Source organism: Lepisma saccharinum, chromosome 10, assembly GCF_977018435.1.
Source record: "Lepisma saccharinum chromosome 10, izLepSacc3.1, whole genome shotgun sequence".
Lineage (NCBI taxonomy): Eukaryota > Metazoa > Arthropoda > Insecta > Zygentoma > Lepismatidae > Lepisma > Lepisma saccharinum.
The window spans coordinates 76,345,892-76,365,152 of NC_139238.1; the positions used below are offsets into that span (position 1 = coordinate 76,345,892).

The window sequence follows — 19,261 nt, forward strand, 5'->3', positions numbered from 1 at the left end:
GTATTGTCTTGCCGAAGTTTAATGAGTAATTTTTAATGAGATGTGTCTATATTTTAAAGTTTAAGTGTTATTATTATTAATAATACAGAGCATGCAATTAGTGAAAGTGAAGCAAAACTGTTAATAATAATAGTAGTTTATTTAAAGTACTGAGAACAGTTAAAAGAAAAACCTTATACAGCACTGTGTCACAAAGAGTAATATCAAAGGATTAGCACACAATGGTTTTCACAGCAAATCACATCCTATACCCAAATATAATATTTAAGGGAAGTCATAATTGAAATCATCAATTAACATTTTTATAAATTCACCACCATTTTTCAATTTTATTGATAATAATGATTTTTTTCTTGTTTTATACCGTGCGTCCATTTCGATCTGCAGCCGAGAGATCGGGAGAAGCGTGGCGGGCGGCGCTGACGGAGATGCCGACATTTGCGGCCTGAAATGCCCGCTTATTTTTATGGACATATGCAGACATTTATATAAATATTGCAAAGCGAGCACTAACCTGTGTTATAAGAGTATGCTTTTAATTTTAGTAGCTTAGTGACTGTATGTGCCGATGATTTTGACACGCCCACCTCTTGTGAAACACGGTTTGTTTGGAGAACGTTCTAACGCTGCACCAATATCATCGAGTTTTGCTTCGGTTAGAATCCGTCGTTTTTGCTTAGGTGTTTTAAAATTTAACGATACAGTTTCTCGTAATTTAAGGACAAGATGTCTAACCGTATCTCTGTGTGGAGTTGAAACGCATGGGAATTTCTGTACAAATTACCTACACACGTCTCGACACGAGTTTGTTTTCACGTACGTGTCATACATAAAAAATCTTTGTTCTAACGTGAACCTTGCGGCTGGCATTCAAATCGTCTCACTGACACGTCACACATACACACTGCAATAACACAAACAAGTAACTGCAAGTAACCAAGAATAACACTCTTGCGCACAGTACGAAATTAACACGCTCTTGGTTTACATTGCTCGCCACTATATTCACAACTCTGTCTTCATCTAGTCGCGAAGGAACAAAAAACTCGAGCTCGGATATTTCGGATTGCAAGGAAGCTCACGAAAACCATTCACTTTTATCGGTTTCGTCTGCAGTGTAATCCTGATACAGTGTTGCACATTCGAAACCTCCAAACGATTCCCATGGCCACAAAACTCTTTCAAGGATATAAACTTAAACAGGACGTTACTGGTCAAAACTATGATTAAAATGCTTTATTACCTGTGGCTCTTAACATCGTTTCTATAGCGTATTTATTTGTGTATATAAGAGCAGAACTTGGATGAATTACAGAAGAACTTTTGCGTGTTATAACACAGGTTAGTGCTCGTTTTGCAATATTTATATAAATGTCTGCATATGTCTATAAAAATAAGCGGGCATTACAGGCCGCAAATGTCGGCATCTCCGTCAGCGCCGCCCGCCACGCTTCTCCCGATCTCTCGGCTGCAGATCGAAATGGACGCACGGTATTTTGGAACGTTATAAACTATTGTATTTCTAAAGTATTCACTATCAATCCTATTTGACAAAATGTTTTGTATAAATACTTTAATTTTATTTTCCTTCTTAAGCTCAAGGTTAAGTATTTCCAACCACTCCAAATATTTTAGTGATATGTAACTTTTCTTCATTTTTCATACAAAGTAATCTAATAAATAATTTCTGAATTGATTCAATTTTCTCTGTGTGACTATTTGCTGCTACTTTCCATAATTCACTTCCATATTCCACTAATGGGCGAACCAAAACTATAAATAGAAATCTAAAAGTTTCCATTTTATTAAGGGAAGTCCAATTAAAAAAATATAAAACCTAACACCTTTTTAGGTTTTTTACAAACTTCTTAATAATAATAATAATAACGTTGGTGATTATGATGATGTCGGCAGGGTCCAAAACACAGGATAGCCTAGGGGCACAAATTTTATAAATACCTCCCTGCCTGGCAAGGGGTCTCGTTCGACTTGCCTCCCTAAGGCCGGTTCTGGTGCTAAGTGTCGCCCTCCAGCTTTAGCTTTTAACCTGGGTAAGGAGATTTTAATGATCCGAGACAGACGTTGATTTTAGTCCTAGTAAGGGGTTTGAGCCTGAATAATTATGGATGCAAATCAGGGTGCGAAAACCTGAGGGGGAACGGGGGGGATTTCCCTCCACCAACAATCTTGTCCTCAAAAATTCCCCCCACCAAAAATTCCCGGGGGGGAGAGTTTTTGTTACAACAAACAAAAGATAAGCAATTACTTTTAATTTAAAAAAATACTTTACTAAGAATAATATCGACATACACAAATTAGTGTAGTTCTGAGTGTTCAATGCTTTTTCTCTCTCAAGAGATCATTAACACATCTACATCAATACGAACAATAAAAGTAAATAAAGAATGCAAAACAATAATAACTATGAAATCTAATTGATTTATATTAACATAAAGCAAAAACTAAATAAAACCATTTCAACTATTTCATAATTTATTAACATCTTAACTGGTTAGTAAAGGTTGCTACATTATAATATCTGATATACATAAAAATAACAAATTTATTTCTTTGTGTGTAATTAATAATAACAATATTTTAATTACTAATTTAGTAATTTATTTTTACTTTTAATAACATTATAAATATGTATATCATCTAATTTATATGTATGTTTGTGGGGGAGGGGGTTTGCAGATTATGATCTTTCTCCCCCCACCAGTCTTAAATGATTTCGCACCCTGTGCAAATAGCCCATTCCTGACACACACACTTTATATTTCATTCATTCCAAGTTTCTACGTGGAAAAGTAGTGATTTTATCACAGGATACAAGACGACAAGTGGCCTCCCCCATGGCGCAGTGGTAGCGTCATCGCCTTGTAATCAAGGGGTCCCGGGTTCGATACCCGGTGGAGGCACAAGTGGTTCGGATCCCACTTTAAGCTGTAGGTCCAGTCCCGATTAGCCTCACTGTGCATAAAGTGGACTTAAAACACCAACTTAACTCAACAAGAAGACAAGCTTATTTCGCTGGTCGTCATATTCAATCGATTGATTGATTTTGTTTATTTTACTTCGCTTTTCTGCCACTTCTGGCTAATCGCGAAGATGAGGATGAGTGATGATATGATGAAATTGCTGAAGGGACGCTTACAAAGAAAACCCATGCCGAGGCCGGATTCTAAACTGGTACTCCTGGTGCTGTTCTAACCAGTCCGCACAGAGGTTGGCGCCATATTCGAATCGAACAATTTGGGTTCTGGTTCAGAACATGTTTTTCAACAAGAATCTCCAATAAAACATTGTCCACCCAAAATCTTCTGTTGAGAATGGGAGGTACATAGGCTTGGCTACCAGACTATTTCCCTACTAGAACGTCTCATTGTTCTCCGAAACCAATAGAACAGGCAGACAATAACCCATAAATTCATGACTCTAGGCTCAATTGTTCCGTGATTTACGCTTCCGTTGGCGAACGAATGATCGAATGAATCATTGGAGAAAAACTCGCTGATTGCTGATCGACATGAAAATGTCCTTTTCCCACCCACGCAAATTTCTTCCAACTTCCTTTCATCATTAGAACAATGCGCCTGATATGATTCCAAGAGGAAATTGGTTCTGGCTGAAGATTCATAATGTCCTGCGAAAGGCCGACAACCCGATATCGGTCGGTTCTTTTCTTCTCCTTAAAAGGAAATGATAGCTCATGTCCGTGAGGGTGGGAGGATGGAAGAAAATGAATGCTGATATTCAGGTAGAAAATGTAATTATTAAAGATTTTTTGTTTGTTTGTTTAGTGAAACTCAAGCAAGAAAACAAAATTCAAGCATAGTTATGGATTTACTAACATAGCATTTTCTTTTCTTGTGTGATGTAAAGAATTCGTACTCTCCATTCTAAAAGAATATCAGAATACTTGAAAATATATTCAAAATTTTTGACACTTTGTTCCCGAGATTATTCTTTCATGAAGGGCAAAATGCCTTCTCAGCGGCGTGGGAGCTTTCGTAATGTGGCGGGGGGGGGGGGGACAAAATTCAATCTACACACACAGATCTGAATATTAATAAATAAATTATGACATAATCGTAGAGAGTAGTATTTTGATTATGTGTAAACTTGTTGACAAACATAAAATTTGGTTTAAATTAGTTGACAACGACTTTATCTAATAGAATATTTAGTTCCCTCTGGCAGTGACGGCGCCAAACTGAAATAAGTGGGGGCCTACAGATTTCGGAGCCAAATTCTCGGGGGCTAACGAATATCAGCTAAAACGTATTTACTTAATACTTTACTACGGTATAATTATTACTATATAAAAATATTTTACAGTCAGATCCTAAGATATTGCATTTTGCTCCATCATATACGAATCTTTTCTATAAAATAAAATTCAATATATATATATATATTTTTTTTACCTAAGTCATTATTGGGTGGAATAATATCACAGACTTAGTATTCATATGAACAGTACAAAATACGCCATGAAAAATACAGTCATTATCAAGTCGCTGGATATACGTATAAATATTACGCGTAACACTATGTAAAGAGTACGAGCACTTTTTGCTAAAATGAGAAAAAGAACCACAACAAGAAACTCCAGTAAGATACATCTGTTTCTATGAGCAGCTACAACCTTTGCAAGCTCCTTTTCGAAGGACAGAATAGAGAACTGAACCTCTCGTTACCAATTTAATTACTAAGGTAATACTTTATTTGCCGCAAGCAACTGTTGACGGAGGTATGCACATTTCATTTTCAATAACACAAAGCTTCTAACGTTCGTAAAAGGCAACTTTAAATGTTTCAAGCAACTGCTGAAGGGTCTTTGAATTCCTTTCTGCCTCATAGAGTGACATAACTCTAAACTGTCCAAATCACAACAGTATGGAGCAGCGAAAGATTGCAGCTTGTCATGCTTCAGAAAAGGAACACTACCTTAAAGTACGCATTAAATAAACCAGGGGTTCTCAACCTTTTTGGGCCTGCGCCCCCCTTTGCGTCCTCAAATTAGTGCACGCCCCCTCCCTCTAGGCGTAATGAATTATTGATGTACAAAACTGTGATGTTAGGGTTAATAAATCTAACCCAAATACTATTTTACAATGCTTTTATTATTACAGATATTATAAAATACTAATACTTGTTTTGTTGATAGGACATTTCATTAATTAATAAAAGTGCTTAATAGGCCTACATTACAAAGCATTCTGCCCTCACTGCAGTTAAAATTTCAAGCTACATCATTTGGTTTTATTTCTTAAGAACACAATTAATGAGTGACGGAGAGAACTATTTGCAGAAGTTTCTTTTCTGAGACCTACACAAGGGGTTTGTGTTTGCCACAACTTTTTTTTGTGGGGGGGGGGTAATATATATTTTTCATTCACTATGCCTCCCCTGAAATTCTCCAACGCCTCCCCAGGGGGGCGCGCCCCCCGGGTTGAGAACCCCTGAAATAAACAATACCACCCTTGAATAGAAATTGTGTTAGATCTAATGATACCATTTTCTCTGCCATGATGAAATACGTTTTCTTGTTCAAGGATACGAATTCAGCTAAAAATGAGGACGATGCGAGCACTTGGGATGTGCCACTCCCAGGGAACAAAAATATTTTCACTTCAAATTCACCTACACTAGGAGATAAATATATTGACATAAAAGCAATGTACTGGGCATTTTGATTAGTAACAATAACTGCTGAAGATTATAATTTTATTTCAGAATATATATCTATTATGCATAAATACTGATCAGAATTGGATCAATAGTTTTAGATGTGCTTTAAAGATTGATTCTCCTGCACGAAATCAAATTTGGCCATTATGACGGTGCTGCAGAAATTATTTTCTAACCTTACAAATGGTAAATTAATTAGCATGTAGAACTATGACTCCGAGGAATACAACTGCCCAAGCGGGCTGATTTTCGCACCATATTGTAATGATTAGTTGGTTGGAATTGTATTCAGTTCTATTATACGCACCGAGGTTAATCCGAACCACGTAATGAAATGTTACCACCACCGGGAATCGAATCCGGGATCCCTTGATATCAATGCAGCAGTTTTATCGCTACACTATCGGGGTTGGTGAGCCCAATATTAATCTTTCAAATTCTTAGCATTTAAGAATTAGGTAATTTGTGTACTGTTTCATTCTCTAACATCGCATATCTCTCTCTTTCGAATATTTGCAGTGATAAAGATAGATATAATGATTAAACCAATGAGAGAACATCGCTAACACTCATGCAATTGTCAGAAATTGAATGAGGTACTAACAAACAAGAAAGAAACATAACACTTCTTTAGATTTTGAAGGTCGTCCTACTTATAAAAATTCATTTGCCACACTTATTATACCTTTTCTTAAATATGGTGATACAATTTATAGAGGCAAATAATTGTACATACACAGTCCGGCAATTTGAAATCCAGACTGATTTTTTTTCTCGGTAGGTGGCGCAACTATGCAAGCTTTCAGTGGTGCGAACAAGTAACGGGTATCTCACGAACAATCGACGCAGAGCTCGTTGACCTTGAACGACATTGTCGCTTGTGGCGTTGTTCAATGTGGGCACGTGTCGTGATTTCAACATGGAACAAAGAGCAAACATCAAGTTTTGTGCGCTCGCTTTTGGGGAAAACTGTTGCGGAAACGTTTGACATGTTGTAGCAAGTATATAGGGACAATTGTTTATCCTCTACGCGTGTATTTGAATGGCTCAGGCGTTTCAGTGAAGGACGGGAGCCAATTGAACACGACGAGCATACAGGTGTAGCAGGGACGGTGAGAACACCAAAATTGGTTGAGAAAGTGAGGATAATCATTACTGAAGACTGAAATTTCAGACAGACTGTTACTGCTACATTTTATCTTGAGGTACTGAAACGTTTGGTGCAAGGAAAAGAACTGTGAGGCCCGAGTATTGGGATGATGGCAGCTGGCGTCTGCTTTCATGACAATGCCCCCAAGACGCAAGATTGTGATTGCGAAGAACATTTTGACCCTAAATCGACGCTGTATGTTGTCACACCCTGCCTACCCACCGGATCTGGCTCCGTGTGATTATTTTTTATTTCCTAAACCAAAATCTGCACTGAAAGGTTCCTACTTTTATGATGTACCAACAATCAAGAAGGCTACGACATGGATTTTAAAAACGGTTACACAAAACGAATTCCAGCAATCCTTCCATGCACTGGTAGGCTTTGCGCTACGATGTGTGGATGCAGAAGGGTCCTACTTTAAATGATCCAAGCTAAGTAACTTTCTATGAAGACTTGCTTATTTTTTCACCTGTCTCGATTTCACATTACCGCACTGTGTATTTAGCTGTATAAGCCAATGATCAAAGAACAATCGCACAGACACTGAATACGTCCACCTACCAGACAGGCAGCAGATTTCGGAGAAAATTTGGCGACTCACGATTGGCCAATTACTTAGTATCAAATGATTAGTGGTCACTGTTATCCAGGCATATCTCCAGCTGTCCCCTCCCCACTTGATTTTAATAATGGAGTAATAAAGGAACCTTGCCATCTAACCGAACTAGAAAATGTACTTGAACATTGTATTTGCCCCAATGGAAGTTTTATAATGGAATATGTAAACTTCTACTTTTGAAGTTTTCTACCGCAGGGGGTGCCCACAGAAGGGAACCATGACGCGCCTGCGTCTTGGGAATTTTTGGGGGGACAAGATGTTATACCAATTCTATGTATCTTCACACAAAAATGGGGGGGGGGGGTCATTTCTTTGATTGATTTGTTATTGATTTTTAGTTGTGGTTATTATGTACAGTTTTTCTACGTACCTGGGGGTTATCACGGAAATGGGGTTGAAATGAAACACCACCTCTTATGCCTTTAGAATCGGTTTTGGAAAGGGGGAGGGGCTTCTGCCCTTTGTAGCGCCGTCCCTGCCCTCTGGCCAATATCATTGGCATGTTCCATTTGTAACACCCGAAAACTTAAAATTAATCAAAATATTTCCACTAAAATATACAGGGTGGCCCAAAAAAAGTAACTGAAATTATAACAAACTTTTTTGGGCCGCCCTGTATATGAAAACTGACAGCCCCCCTCTCAGCGACATTGATTTCACATCCTACATGTGCAACATGTCACACCCGTCAGAGGCAAAAAATGTTTATAAAAAAAGGATGTAGTAATATTTTTAGGAACTAATAATTTTAGGAATTGTTTCCGACCCCCGCTTTCGGCAACAATGGCGACAAAGAATTTCCTCTCATCGCTAGTGAAGCCCGAACGAAAGGCCATCTTTGCAGCTAGTTGCCAGCTCGGGCTGCAAGTCGCAAACTTCAGGAGAACCTCCCGCGGCCCAGTGTAAATGATTGAAGCCACGGCCCTGTAGTTGAAAAACGGTGTACGAAAAGTATATTTGGAGGCTTCGGACGCGACCGCGACGTGTATTATAAACCGAAACGAAACCGAGGCTGGCACGGGCAGTTACAACTCGAGACGAAAACGAGAACGAAACGAGACGAGTGACTGCCAAGTCTTGTCTGTTGTCGCGATGCACTTTCAGCGACAAAGAAGGCAACGGAGAAGGCGGGAGTGCTGTTGCTTCTAAAAATGTTCTTCCCAGAAAATTCGAACAATCCTGCTGTGTGTTTTCCACTCCTCTGGAGAGGCTGCTAAAGATCACTGAATGAGAGCTCCGAATCGAGATTTAACTTTGAGCATCATTACCCGACCGAAGCAATTAGAATATTCTCTTTTCGGCAATTCCATTGTGACTGGTGTGACAAATTTAGCACCTTCAAATATGCAACTCTATCAATTCGTGTAATTTCAACATAAAATACATTTTTTGTCATTGTGACAGGTGTGACACTTCTGAGACTTAACTTTGCGACCTTCCTCAGTCTTTCAGAAAACTCTTGTGAAATTACGGGTTTACTGAAACAATTTCACTTTATTTTCACAAAGCAAACTTGACTCGACATTTAGATGCTTTTGGTTTCTAAAAATATTGTTACATTCTTTTATTATAAACATTTTTTGCCTGTGACGGATGTGACAAATTTTGTGACGGGTGCAACATCATGCACATGTAGGATAATAGAACAATGCAAAGGCTATGAAAATTATCATAAATAGATTCTTCAAATTAAGGTTTGTTACAGAACTGAAGTACGATACTTCAGAGTTTAAGATATAGAAACAATAAACGAGACAATTAGAATGAAATTAGTATTAATTTAGTTTTCTTATAGTATAATACTGTATCATATTGAAACTAAATTAAGTGGAAACACCACACACAAATCTCACTTGTACTACAAAAAGTTTGAAACAGTATGTTATTTAAAAGCCACGAAACTAATGATTGTATCAATAATTCCAAATTCTACATAATTTTATCTCTAGTTTCATGTATAATAAGTGATGCTTTCAATAAAATTAACGACATTCACATGCTATGGCTCCCTTAGAAACCCATACACATCGGCCATTTCCAATTTTTTCTAGAAACTCAAAATTCCGACGACCAAAGGTTCCTGGTATGAATCCGGTCTGGGCATTGGTCATATGATTTGATTTCAGTTGAGTTTTGTTATTTAGCGTCGCTCTTCTGCCACTTTTGGCTAATTGCGGCGGTGAGGATGACTGATGAAATTGATGAGTGGACACTCACAAAGAATACCAATGCCCAGACCGGGAATCGAACCCGGGACCCCTGTCGTCATAGCGCGCTGGGATCGCTTCATCATTCATCTTCGTAGTCACTGTAAAGTAACAACCTGCTGGTTACACCGTGTAATGTAGGCACAGAATGGTGATCCCCAGAGCCGCTATTTACAGGTACACTTACCGGCAATAAAAACGGGACACCTATATCCTGAAATACTCGCTTCCCTGTAAGGAGCTATGCGTGTTGCCTAACTCTACGGCGATAAGTTAATTTTAATAGAAAATGTTCAATGGCAACACACATAACGCCTTGCAGGGAAAAGAGTATTTCAGGATATAGGTGTCCCACTTTTATTGCCGGTGACAGTACACACAAAACTCAAAATGTGTCAATTGACTCCAGAACACGTCAAAAGTGCATAAAATGCTAATGCATCAAAATACACAGAGAAATACATGATCTTATCGATCCTGTTCCGCGTGGTGCACTAAAAATGCATCAGATAAAATAATTTGAAAGAGACCAAAATTACACGTGTCAATTGATGCACAAAAAGTACATCAACTTTGAATTGATGCATTTCGAGTTCTCTGCAGGAAGACTGAAAGAAGAGCAAAATAGATTTTTCCTTTCTCCATCGATGTGACCGCTTCTGAATCTGTCGTTTTAAAACTAATCGACTATTGACCCCCAACTGCAATTTTAAGACTAATTGCTTTGGGGCATTCCACTGTCACGAGCTTGCCTCCCTTTGAGATTTCTGGAAAGAGTAAATGTAATTCGAATGGTGAATGGCGATATTTTATAACAAAGAATGTTGTTTTCTGTGACTTACAGGCCGTAAATTGCAGCAACTATTATTATTATTATTATTTCACAGTACCCTTCGGCATGTAAAAACATGGATTAGAGGTACCATGAAGGACAGTAGAGTAAGTGGTCTCTGAATGATATCTGTGCTTTGTGAAAGAGTATAAAGAAAAAGACCTGTTCGTCCATCAACGAAGTGAAACGCTAGATGCTTATCGAAATGAAGCAAGGCGATTCCAAATTCTATCTTAATAGTAGACTAGAGTTTCAACTTGTATACAACGCCAAAGTATATTCAATCCAATTTGAATTTTATGATTTGTAAAGCAGTAGTAGTAACTAATAATAATAATAATAACAACAACAACAACAACAATAGCAATAATAATAAACGGTTCTCGGGTTTGATACTCGGTGGAGGCAGAAGTAGTTCGGATCCCACTTTAAACTGTAGGTCCAGTCCCGATTAGCTTTACTGTGCGTAAAGTGGACTTAAAACAACAAATCAATCAATCAATAAACGTTTCTATGATTCTGCGGGCGCCCTAGACTATTCCACTGATAGTTAGCAATGAATTACGAAACTAAACACTGTTGATTAAACATAATTACCATAATAATACTTTCCTATATTTATAGCTATAAGTGAACAAATTTGTGACACGGGTGGGACACACTGCCTCTTTACTTAATAAGAAAATTATTTTAATTTCTGTGAATTTTCAAATGATGAAAAATAAATTATTGAAGACAAAGAGAGAAGGAAACTGACCTTTGAATATTCTAGTGGAGTTGAAGGGGAATGTAATAGTTAAAGGAGAAATTAATTGTTTTTTTGGTGTCACGGGTGAGACACAAGAGAAAAAAAAGGAAATCAACAAGTTAAGATAAAATAAGAATATATAAAATACCTTCTAACTTAATTATGTATGATACTTGAATTTTTATCGAAATGACAATTTCAGATTGATCGATCCCTAGATAGATTAAATGGAATGCCCCTTTGTATATGCTATATAAGACGGGAGTATTAAAGTACCTACCACGTACATCAGTCCTTCGTGTGGTATCACGAAAACATAATGGAAAACAAACGAAGAGCTGCGTTTACGGCTAGAAAACATCATGCAAAATATCTCCCCGCGAACCAGAATCAAGAAGAGCAGCTTCGGATGTCTCTCAGTTGAACGCCACACCTTCAAAGTGGGCGATGCGTCCGTGAATCTTTATATATCTCGACACTAGGAACATTTTTCTCTCTTTCCCACCTACAAGGCCTAAGATCTTGGATGTCATAACAGGCTAAGTAAACCCCGCAGGTATTTGGGCCACTGTAACCTGCCAGGCCCCAAGGCTGGGTGGAGGAACGACCTTCTGTAGGGAATCGGCCGGCTTTAAAGTCAGTATGCTCATCGGCGTTAAATTTCTCTGTGTTCTTTTGTTTTTTCACTCAACTTATTTGGTCCAAATATTTTCCGACATAATTTTCTTTCGCTTTTATCTTTTAATATCCACGTTTCCCATCTATAGGCAACACATGGTTCTGTTAAACTTTTTGAGACCTTTGACTTAGATTTTCTAGTTACTGATTTTCTGGTGATCAGATTCTTATTTGTAAACAAGGCTCGATTTCGACTTCATCTTCCATTGCGTAACTTGTGCTTACCGCAGAACGTAAATATTTGAAAGCTTTATCATTTTCAAATGTATTTTTTCCTAATGTAAATAATTTAGGTGAGGAAAATTAAACTTATAAACACTTTCTCAGTGTCACAAGAGAATGAAATAAAGTATGTAGACTCCATCAAACGTATTTTCCGATTAGCCAACGTTTTATTTTCGAATAGAACACAACAAAGGCACAAAATATCTCTGTCTGAATACGCGCTACAAAGTTGAATGCAAAAAACCTGTCATCGATCTTGTTTACAACGTTCAATTTACGCATATGCATTACGAGCACTGGCATCAAATACTTTCCTTATGCAACGCGCCAACCTGCTAGCAGACATAGGTGCTTGGACCCCCTAGCAGTTATGAATCCATATAATAAAAATTCTACTACAATTAACAATTCAATTTGGAATATATGACGATGCCTATATTAGGATCTGAGGTCAGTCAGTCAATGTTTTGTTTGATTGATCGCTTTGGTTTATTTTACTTCGATTTTTTGCCACTTTTGGTTAATTGCAAAGATGATGAGTGATGATATGATGACATTAATGAAGGAGCTTCGCTTTTACAAAGAACATCCATACCCAGATTTCGATTCGAAACTGGTACCTCTGGTTTTGTAGAGGCCGTGCCAGTCAGTGAACGTGGAGTATGTATGTATATGTATGTATGTATAAACGTTATAATTCCCCACTAATCATATCTGGCAAAACAACTTCATTTACGGTCTGAAAGTATTAAGTACCGCACGTCATCGAAGAGACTTAATTTATTTACTCGTAAAATAGTAAATATTTCTTGTAAATATCAATTAAGAATCAAAACAATCAAAAAGCAATGTTTACTCATATCTAGTGAGAATTGTATAACCTCTAAGAAGCAGCCAAATTTTCTGAACGCGTTCAGCCACTAATTCGTTGATTCGTCATTTTCTGGTGGACAACAATTAGGTCGTATCGAGTACGACGAAAGGTGCAGGAGATGGGGTTACAGGGATGAAGTAATAAGAGACCGCACGTACCTGTGCCTTGCTCTGCACGTCGTTGCCGGACCTCCATGTGCTGATGGCGGGGGCCTTCCTCTTCTCCAGGATGGAGGGTGGGAGCTCGGTGGGGCACTTCTCGAAGATGAGGACCCTCTCGGCCACGGAGCCGCGGGTGAGGAACGGACGGACGGGAGTGCCGGAAGTGGTGGGGGTCTGGGACCGCTCCCGGATGTGCTGCTTCTGCTGGGTGGTGAGCTCCGGGTGCGGCACGGGCTCCGGCGAGAGCGCCTTCCGGGACTTCCTCGCGGCGGCCTTCCTCCGGTAGAAGTCGGCCGGGTTCAGGGCCCCGGATTCGTCCACCACGAAGCGGCCCGGAACCCACTCGGACCTGAAGGAGGCGTCGGTGGACTGGCCGGCCTCGAACCTGGTCCTCGTCTCGGACACCGTGTGCGGTCCGCCCTTGGTTCTGTCCAGCTGCTTCGCGTCCTCCAGCCGCTGCTGGGTCAAAGGGTACTGCTGCGCCGCCTGGTAGCGGACTTTCGCGTAGTCAACAAGGGACATGTTGAGGTTCTCCGAGTACTTGGGGCTCTTGGAGCCTGGGGAGCTCTCGCGGTTGGTAGATCCTGGTGAGGACGCCCTGGCCATTCCCGCCTCCAGGTTGTTCAAGTCCTCCACTAGTCTCTCGTACTCATCCTTTGCGTCCATCGAAACCTCCTTCTCATCTTTTCTTTTTGGAGACTTGTCGGGCTGAGTAGTTTTGACTGGAGAAGCAACGCCGTTGCTGACGATGTCAGCAGGTGATGAAGATGCCACCTGCTTCGTGGCTTTCACCTTCTTCGTCTTCTCCTTGTCCTTGGACTTCTTCAGGAAGAGGCTACTCTTGTCCGAGCTTGTGTCTTCGGCAATGATCATCCCTGTCTTCAGAGCGTTGATCAGCTTCTCCTCCTCGCGATCCACCTCTGCTAAGTACGCTGCCGTCTTGTCTTTCGTTTTTGCAGGCATTGTCGCGTACTTTGTGTTCAGATCTGCTGTTCCGTTCCTTTTGGAGTCTGCATTCTGAACATTATGCTTCGTCGCTGCGTTCTGCTCGTTCAACAGCCCCGGTTGGGCCGTGCGCTTCTCTCCACCCTTCGCCTTCAACGGCCACGTGGTCATTCCAGAGTTCTCTTCCTGCGCACCCTTCTTCTTTCCCCGCTCCTGGTTCTGGACCGCAAACGTAGTCTCCAGAGTCCCCTGTGGCGTCAAGGCAGTCTGGATGTTTTGCGATGGCGCAAAGTTACCGACTCTTCCGGGAGTTGACAGGATAGTGACCGGAGAGACCTTGGATGCATTTCTCGCGGGTGTGGTCGTATCCGGAGTCGTGAATTTGGAGGTAGGGGTCGACAGGGTGTTGAGCGAGGGGGTGGATTTTGCCGTCGCCACCGGCCGCTGTTGAGCGACGTCGTTGTACTGGGCGATGGGGTCGGTTATGGTTTTCGCCGGGGGAGACTTCGGCTTGTTGGCCTCGGGCACGAGTCCCTTCTTTTCGAATTTCTGCAAGGCGAACTGAATCGAGGACGGAAGGTTTTTGCTTTGGCCGCCGTTGTTTTGCTTGGCGGGCGACTGGAGCGTCGATCGCGGGGACGTTTTGGTGGCGGTCCCCTTCTGGCGGGCGGCCAGCCGGGCCTTATCCTCCACCACGAAGTTGTTGACCAGTTCTTCCAAGTTGGCCTCCAGCACGGGAGCGGTCAGCAAATCCACCGGCGAAATGGGTTTCCCTTTTTGTTGAGGCTGCTTGTCGGGAGAACGAAGGGGTTCTTGGGGTAATACTGACTTCGGCTGCTGGGAAGCACCCTTCGGCTGGGGGGTTAGCGCCGACCCGAGCTTGTCGACGGCGTTGGAGCTTGCGTGGCAGTTGAGGATCTCAGTGGGGCTCAACCCGCGGGATTTCCAGGTCTGGTAGATCGCTTCCGCGTGATCGGAGATCTGCTTAGCTATGGCGGCGATGTCCTCTTGAGCGCTCGTGTCCGGTTCCGCAGGTCGACCCCCGGGCGGGTACTTGTTCCGCATTGTTCCCGGGGATGCCTGCAGCATTTCCGACTTCGTGGCCATCGTTTGGGAGGAGGAGGAGTGGGGACTCGAAGGATGAGAGGGCTTCCCGCCCAGATTGTTGTTGTTGCTCTCCCTGAGCTGCGGGTGGTGGTGCAGCAGGTAGTTCACGGCCTCCGGGGTCAGCTCCGCACCGGAGTCGAGCACCAGCTCGGCCAGGTCCGGCTTGCGATCCAGGGGGACCACGTTGACGGGGATGGCGTACCCGAAATGCACAGCGCGGCAGTCTACGGGCACGGTTCGACCCTCGTTCACCAGACACGCGTTCAGATCGGGGCAGTGGACGACGCGACCGGGTCGTAGATCGACGGTGCACGATTGGTACCGCGTCACTGATGCCGCCACCTGCACGGATGGCTCCGGACGTTGTTGGTTAGGGTTCATACTCTCGCGACGCACTGCGGCGGTGCCATGGTCCATGGGGAACTCGCCGGAGACAACATCTCTGCCGAACCGCACTTAGAAAACACACACTAAACCACCAAAGAAAAGCACTATCTTCTCAGCACAACACACGCTAACTCTCGAGACTCCTGCAACGCACTGAGATGCCGACAACAGCGCGAATCGTCGCACCAGAAATAGCACACACGGAAAGGACGAACCAAAGATGTTCGGGGAGGGTGGTTAGGCATTAGCTGTCTCCTTTCCATCTACTGCGTCGTCCTCTCATTGTCCCGAAGTCCTGGGGTCGCGACCTCGCTTGTGCTCCGACCTTGCTTCACCTGCGATGCATAGCTGCTCCTAGTTCACCAATTCCAACATCACGGCCGCAAAACGTTCCTGTAAGGTGAAGGATCTAGTGTTGACTACACATCTTGAAACGTAAATAACACTTTTCATGCTTTGGTTTCTAACTCAATAGGCAATACTGCTTGTTCTTGATTTTTAACTAACTTGCACATCGACTTGCAAACTAATTATGAATACGGCCAGGATATTTACGTAATTACATTTCTCGTATCTAGCAAGATTATGGCTGCAGGCTGAATTATATTACATTCATTAAAAATAACCAGTATAACTAAGTAAAAAATGATAATTTCTTAGTTTTTGTGTAAATATCAATTTATTCCTATGCTTAAAGAATCATATTTTTGTCACATTAGTAAAATTATTAAATCACTAGTGATTAATATACACCTACAAAAACATATGATTTTGTACAGGTTAATTGCAATAAACACACAATAATCATGATCAAAAGTTAACACACGTATTCTAGTTAAAATATGTACCTCTAAATTTATTCATAAAAGTATTAATACCTTGGCACTTTCACACCACACACTCACTCCACATACACACTCACACATCAGCTCAAATCAACTTATCCTTAGGGGTGTAAGGGGTGACCTTCTACGTAGTACACCCAGTAGTACCGTAGTACTTACTCCCACGTAGGACACCCTGGACTGCATTTTGCAGACAAACGAGGCTCTGGCGGCTGACCTATGGCCAGTATTCTGTGTGTAGCCCTGCTTTTTGTCCTTATGTGTGCTGGGTGGCGCTTTACAGCCTCAGCTTTTAACCTAAGTCAGTGCAAAATAGCCTAAGTGCTGACGCACCCAAAATTTTAAAATCAAATCAACTCATCCTTAGGCTATAGGTCAGATGAAGTGCACGCTTCAAATCGCACACAAAAGTTGGAGATATGTGTGTTCTACCCTATGTGTTATTTCGCGTCTTCTCTTCTGCTAGTCTTGACTAATTGTGACGCTGAGAATGAATCAATCAGTGAAACTGAAGAATGGGCAGTCAGTTACAAAGAATCACTAATACTAAAGCCTGGATTCGAACCCGGACCCTTGTGTGGCGCAGGCGTGAATGAATCATTCATCGCACTCGACCATAGACGAGGAGCACACACAGGCATGCAAGTGGTTCCTTATACTACTGTATAGTAGTAATAAGGCGAAGCAGATACCACTTTCAATCGATACCGACGCCGATACTCTCACCGATACCGATTTAAAAATTGAAATAATTAAAAGTTGTTTAAAATACTCATTAATATTTGTACTCGTATATAAGTATTCCACTCCAATTGCATGCATCAATTTACCAAGAGTTTTGCTTTGAACTATTCAAAATGTACATCAGAATATTAAATTACATGTTATGCTCAAGGGCGTATCCAGGGGTGGGTCCAGGGGGTCCGGACCCCCCCCCCTCAAATTCCTTTATTTATTTTTCCTGAAAATACGAAGGTAGATTCAGCATACTTTCCAATGAGACACTTGATGTGGCAGGTACAGAAAAGTCTATGTGTGCACGGTCTGTGGATTCTGAAAATAACATCCACCGAAAGCTTTTTTTTTAGTTTCACTCTGGGTAGTGATATACCAGCTGAAAATCTGACTTCAGTTAAATGGAGCTGTCCGAGTGAACCATCCAAAGCAAATGATCTTGTAGCCGCAGTTCAAAAGGAGACATTCTTAATTGTACTATGTACAGTTTGTCAAAGTATTTAGAACCCTCATCACAATTTAGCCTCTGCTCTTTGGTACCCAAGAGACGTCACAGAACTGCTTCAGACACTTCGGGAGATTTCAGATGAATAGTTCAGCCAAATATTTCAAACTGCTTCTGAAAAGTGTCAACAGACATTCAATTCTGAAATTACGATTCCAAGAATTTAATATATATATATATATATATTATCCTCGTACTATAGAAGGGGGGGACGCGCCATTGGCCTTGGGGGATGGGCACCCCTGGCTGGACCGGCCCCCAATGTACTTTCTGGATAAGCCCCTGTATGCTAAAACAAAATTCAATTTTTGCACACACAACTGGTGTGAAATAAAAAGAAACTTCGAATTTTGCACAATTCTAGAATAATTAAATGAAAAGAAACTTTGAATTTTGCATAATTCTAGAATAATTAAATAATAAGGAACTTCGAATTCTGCATAATTCTAGAATAATTAAATAAAAACAAACATAATTTTGCATAAATCTAGAATAATTAAATAAAAAGAAACTTATAATTTTGTATAATTCTGGAATAATTATATAAAAAGAAACTTCAAATTTTACATAATTCTAGAATAATTAAATAAAAAGAAACTTCGAATTTTGCATAATTCTAGAATAATTAAGACTTCGCAAAAGTGTCGCAGAGCATTCTTCTGAAGCCCGTGAGAGACCAAAACGCGGGAAAAGTATCGACCGGTACCGGTAAGTAAATTCCAACCGATAATTTTCGCGGCCCTATATAATAGTAACAATGATAAGAGTAAAAGTGAGGCGCTGCTCTGTCAATAATACTACATACATAACCTACACTAAACTCCATGGTAAGGGTTTGCCAGGCGGCTCTTTCATTGGGTGACACGTGGCCAACGCATAGAGTCCCATCGCCGCTGTCTTCTGGTTTTCAAGACCGCTACTTCTAACTTCTCAATCGAGTCCACGCACGATGCTGGGTCAACGCCGACATTTAGAGCGCTACCACCGAAATCTTATAAATCGATACATTTACATGCTCAACACATTTTCATGCATATTTACTATAGCTCTCGCTACGGAAACAGTCCATTCCAGGTCGGAGCTTCCCCTTGCCTCCTCCACACCCATGGCCCTCCAGGGTTGCCACACTTCTTCTTCTAAGCTGCTTAGTCGACACTTCGCGCGTTGTACGTATGCGGTTGATTTCGTTGGTTGAAATTGTTCCTTATTGGCAACACTGTAGGTGGGTGGTGTGACCTTGACTGGACTGTTTTCGTGGCGAGAACTCTAGCAAAGTGATGCGACTTTAGTTATTTACGTGATATTTAGTGTTTGTTACAATTTTGAACACACAATTGGTAGGTATTCTGTAAAGAACACAGCAAAAATCGTAAATTTTCTATACGTGTTCAATATTTTCGACAACATTCTGGCAAAAATAGTATTTGTTTGTTCGTTTGAGTTTCTTAAGTCCACTTTATGCACAAAAAGGCTAATCGGGACTGGACCTACAGTTTAAATTAGGATCGGAACCACTATGTGCCTCCACAGGGTGTTCAAGTTC

At 41.1% G+C, this 19,261-nt stretch overlaps 1 protein-coding gene across 4 annotated transcripts in view; it reads right to left on the minus strand.

Moving 5' to 3' along the window:
* The window catches only part of LOC145993951 (uncharacterized), a 276,598-nt gene that overhangs the window by 194,344 nt on the left and 62,993 nt on the right, over positions 1 to 19,261 (minus strand). For all 4 annotated transcript variants that reach the window (XR_014442307.1, XM_083129925.1, XM_083129926.1 and 1 more), the window contains exon 2: positions 13,192 to 16,026. Coding sequence is in view for 3 of the 4 variants with exons in the window: in XM_083129925.1 (XP_082986051.1) it covers positions 13,192 to 15,663 (2,472 nt within the window). In the remaining variant the exon portion in view is untranslated. The remainder of the gene's footprint in view (positions 1 to 13,191; positions 16,027 to 19,261) is intronic.